The sequence below is a fragment of the Rhipicephalus microplus genome, chromosome 8 (genome assembly GCF_043290135.1).
Source record: "Rhipicephalus microplus isolate Deutch F79 chromosome 8, USDA_Rmic, whole genome shotgun sequence".
Lineage (NCBI taxonomy): Eukaryota > Metazoa > Arthropoda > Arachnida > Ixodida > Ixodidae > Rhipicephalus > Rhipicephalus microplus.
Genome location: NC_134707.1, coordinates 25,939,230 through 25,943,920, shown reverse-complemented (window position 1 = coordinate 25,943,920; position 4,691 = coordinate 25,939,230). Strand labels below are relative to the sequence as shown.

General features: G+C 49.2%; 1 protein-coding gene across 1 annotated transcript; it reads right to left on the bottom strand.

Annotated features, from left to right (window-relative positions):
* Positions 1-491: 491 nt before the first annotated feature.
* On the bottom strand, positions 492-3,667 carry LOC142768426 (uncharacterized). The gene is made up of 3 exons (XM_075870397.1): positions 3,395-3,667; positions 1,595-2,713; positions 492-1,103 (listed from the first exon to the last, which is right to left on the bottom strand). The coding sequence occupies exons 1-3, from the start codon at positions 3,659-3,661 to the stop codon at positions 615-617; spliced, it is 1,875 nt and encodes a 624-aa protein (XP_075726512.1). The 5' UTR covers positions 3,662-3,667; the 3' UTR covers positions 492-614.
* Between the last annotated feature and the right edge of the window lie 1,024 nt (positions 3,668-4,691).

Below are 4,691 nucleotides of genomic sequence, written 5' to 3'. Positions count from 1 at the left end.
TTCATCAAAATACGCCCGCTGCGGTCTGGATTCGAACCCGTGACATTCGGGTCAGCATTGATTGATATGTGGGGTTTAACGTCCCAAAACCACTATATGATTATGAGAGACGCCGTAGTGGAGGGCTCCGGAAATTTAGACCACCTGGGGTTCTTTAACGTGCACCCAAATCTGAGCGCACGGGCCTACAACATTTCCGCCTCCATCGGAAACGCAGCCGCCGCAGCCGGGATTTGAACCCGCGCCCTGCGCGTCCGCAGCCGAGTGCCTTAGCCACTAGACCACCGCGGCGGGGCATTCGGGTTAGCAGTTGAGTTCCATAAACACTTGGCCATTAATGATAAAGTGAGACACCTTCACAAAGAAGTGTTCGGTACCTGCGAAGCACTTCGTTTTATAGGCCACTTAGTTGAAATGACATTCGTTGTAGGGAAGCTTTTGACAGCGTGTCTACATTTCATCTTTCATTGTGGTCATATATGGAGGCAGAAAACGAATCGAGTGGACATTTATATGATGAAAGTCTAGATTAAAACAAAAAAAGACAAGAACACCGACACCCCTTGAAAAAGAAAGAAAAAAAAAAGAAGCGGGCTTTGGGCGGGTCTTATTGTCTAGTCGACACAACATCGGTTTAAATTCCACATGCGGTCTCCGCTACGACATTGAAAAGCCTGGGCGAACTGCGGCAAGGCGGAAGTGCCGAACAGGCAAGCCGCGTAGGACGCCTCGAAGTCCAGCGTGTTGGCGTCAGGGACGACGTCTCGAGACGCGCACAACGAGAGGCAGGCGAGCTTGAAGAACGCCGCGTTCGAGTCCGTCAGGCGTTTCTCGTTCCTGCGGACGACGTCGACGTCGTACTCGCGCTTGGCGGCGTACGCCAGCCGCACGGCGTCCACGACGGCGAACGCGTCGTCGAACTGCGAGTCGTTGAGACGCCTGTGGTACGAGGCCGAGACGCCCTCGTAGCACTTCTGGATCGCCGTGTAGTTGTTGAGCGTGCCCGGGCGCCAGCCGTCGGGTTTGGCGGCGCTAGGCGTAGTCGTCCCGTTGTCTACCACGGCTGGTGGATTGAAGCTCTTCCGGCCCAAGAGAGACATGACCTGTAAATGAACGAGTTAGTGGTGGTTAGTGATGAAAATCTACAGCAGAAGTATATGGTGAAAAAAAAAGTGCTAAGGTATTCAGACTCTTCATGCATAAAATTAGTTTTTCGGAATCCCGCAGGTTGGTGAAGTGAACCTCCCCCTTTCTTCTCCTAAGCCTTAACAATAAAATGACAGGACAGGTCGGACGGAGTAAAGGCATGAGATAAACTTGGCACCCCTTCTCACTCTCATCCACCCAGTTATTGCGCACGACCATGGCTACCCGACACCTGGAGCTAGCGCCTTTGCCGCTTCTTATTTTTGGTTATTCGGAAACAGAAAGCACTCGATGTCAGGCAATACCATACTGCATTAGTCAGTGACATATGTGCACAGACTACCTGATACTGTAACCTCTGTGCGTATAATGACAGCGAAATTTTCGAGACGTCATCGGGTCGTCATTACGCTTCGAGCTGTAGAAGGAAGTCAGGCGCTATAGCTACCTTGCGCGCGAGCTGGACGCCCATCAGAGCCGTGTTGACAAACTTGTCGCTGTCGACTCGCCGGTGGTACATCGGTGGGATCGTGAAGGACACCGGCAGGTACACCGTCAGTGTCCCCGGGTCCGCGACGACATCCGTGCCGGCCAGGATCTGGACGACACGAGCGTCGCTGCCGCTGAACTCCGGGTAGAAGAGGCACTTCTGAACGTCTCGGGAGCGCAGCGCCACCATGTTCGACGTGAAGTTGGCCGTCACGCTGAACTTGTCGGAGTAGCACATTACCGCCCTCACGGTCAACCCGGCTCCGCGGAAGCGCGTCAACCGCACCTTCGCGAGCCTCCCGAGCGTGGCGCTGCGGTCGTGCTCACTCATCCACTTCCTGTCACGGAGGTGGTCGCGCAAGCGCAACTTGATGAGGTCCATGTAGGCGTCGACCGCCTTTTCTACGCTGTTACTGACGGCGAGAAAGCTGCTCAACAGCTGCAGCCAGACGTCTTCGAAGGCAACACCCGTGGCACGGTAGCAGGCACCTTTCACGGCGACCCAGTCTCGTTCCCCCGACAGCTCGTAGTCGTAGGTGAGAACGGGAACTGCCAGGAGTGTCAAGACGTACAAAGGTCGCGCCAAAGTGGTGGTGCGAACGAGAACGGCGTTCAAGTCTTCACAGATGATATCCGGGGCCTCTATCTCTACGTGGACCTCTTGTTCTTTCGCGGAGAGGGCCTTCCGGAGCGCCCGCCTCCACATGCTCGTCGGAAAACGTTGACAGTCGAACTCTTCAATACTTCGTTCTGTTCTTCCATCCTCGACAACCATGCGGGCTCTCTTGAGGTCCAGCTTCAGGACTTCGTCGATGATAGCGTCGCTGGCCTGTATCTTGCCGATAGCTTTGAGGACGCCGCTGGCGTACTGTCCCAGGTGCCGCTCGTGGATGGGGTTGACGAGGAGGTGGAAAGGCGACTCTCGGCGGATGAGGAGAGTCTTGTCGGAGTCGGTCAAGATCGGCGTAGTGCTCACCAGCGAGTGGAAACGGTTCACCACGGAGAGTCGTATGATATCGTGAAAGAAGTTTTCCGGACGCTTTTCTTTTAGCCACTTATTCAGGGGTAGTTGTAAAGCCTGAAAAAAAGAATGACATCACCATCATCATCGTAATAGTTAGTACTACTAGATTCTAGCACACTCTAGTGCTACTGCGCCACTAACCATTGCGTCTATACCATAATAATCCTCGTCATCGCTACCAAAAGTACAGCATGACAGCGTCTCATTGATGAGTGTCCATTGCATCGGTGCTATGGAGTAAGGGGGGAATGGGGGATTGTTTCAAAAATAAATGTTGCGGCTACCAATGCATTGCGAATCGGTGGTACAACTCAGTGCTACGGGGAAGAGGAATTCAAAATGCAACAAAAAACGAACTTGAACTGAGGAGCGCGGTGAGTGTCCGAATGTCTGCGAGTTCAATGATTGAAAGGCCATGCCCATTTACTATCCCTAATAATAACAAAATTATTATTTTTCCTATTATCCGGGGCTATACATGACCAAACCACGATATTGTTATGCGCAGAATCAATGTCCGTATAGGCATGTTGTTTGGAAAATCCTATAAAGGTCTTAAAACCCTTTCGGATTCCTTCTGATAACACCGAATGTGTACGTATACATAGGCCCGCTTCTGTTTAAAAGAAAAAAAAATGTGCTAGCGCTAGTTTGTACTTTTTCATCTTCAGTTCTCGTTTTTGCTTACACCACTGAATTGGACTAGTGTAAGCTCAATAAGCTGCGTAATCTCACGTGGAAGAGTTCCTCAGTGACAGCTTCAACGTCTAGCGGCGCCTCGTAGAAGACGAGGCAAGAGTGGTAGAACTGTGAGGCGTCCTGCTTCAACGGCGCATAGTCGCCTTTGATGTGGTCCTCTGTTAGCTTCCGGTGCCATATTTTCGTGTAGTTGTGCGCCATGTCGATCATGAACGAGGTCGGCGGCTTGTTTGCCGGCTTGTCGATCCAGTGATGGCACACGTGCCGGTAGAAGTCCCTGCACGGCTTGATGTGGCGGTCCATCAGCCAGTCCGCTTTGAGCACCACCTGCATACCGGTAATAGGTTGTTGCGTTTTAACGAGTTTCGATAACGACGGCGTTCCATTGAATGACTTGGCATTTACGACCTGCTTGAACTGAGAACTTAAAGCGTATATCAAAAAGAAGAATGCAATGGTAAGCGTAAGGTGATTGTCTTGTTTTTTTAGAATGAACATACAGTGATACCAAGGACCAAGACAATGGTGCCATCACTGTGCATGTCCTCATTATTGTGTAACAAAGAAATACGATCCCACGAATTTCCATTTCTGTCCTTTTACATATTATGTTATCTCTAAAGGCCGGGGTCGCACTGCAGATATACTGACTTATTGTTTTTTTTTTCGGGTAGATCTTATGTGCTAGACAAAAACTGCCAATAATCCGGTGATTAGTGGCGCGTAGGAAGTTATTTTTGCGTATCCACTGAGGACCCTTTGAAATTAAGAGGTTGGGTCAACAACATGTTAAACAATTTAGGACAGCGTTTCGTTTCTTCCCCGGTTGGCTAGTAAACGTTCGGTAAAGTAATGAAATTTACTTCCATTAAGGGGAACCAATCGCACAGACAGACATGCAACTACTACTGCTCATCACTTTCTCATTTTGAAAGCGAACTTTACAAAATTTTGCAAGTTGTTTCAATGGAGATTTCACTATGTGTTTGATGAGTTCGGCAAAAAATGCAAAGCCATTCCAAAACAATGAAAACTAAATGATTCGGCTGCTTTTAACTTTGAAGGCACATTTGTGTAAAAAAGTTTGCATGTAAAATGATGAAATCTCTTCTGCTTACTACATGTGCCCAGGGTATTCTTCTGAACCAAAGTATCAATTGTAGGCATGATCATTCTTTAGTTAAAGACATAAATGTTTTGTGACTACTATTTTGCGAGGGTTTCTCAAAACTTCCGTGAAAATACAATTTTGGTAACAACGCAATTTTTTTGTTCCAGTAAGGGCGCATGTTATCTAGAAAGAAGTCACAGAGGTTCTGAATTTGATAGCTGC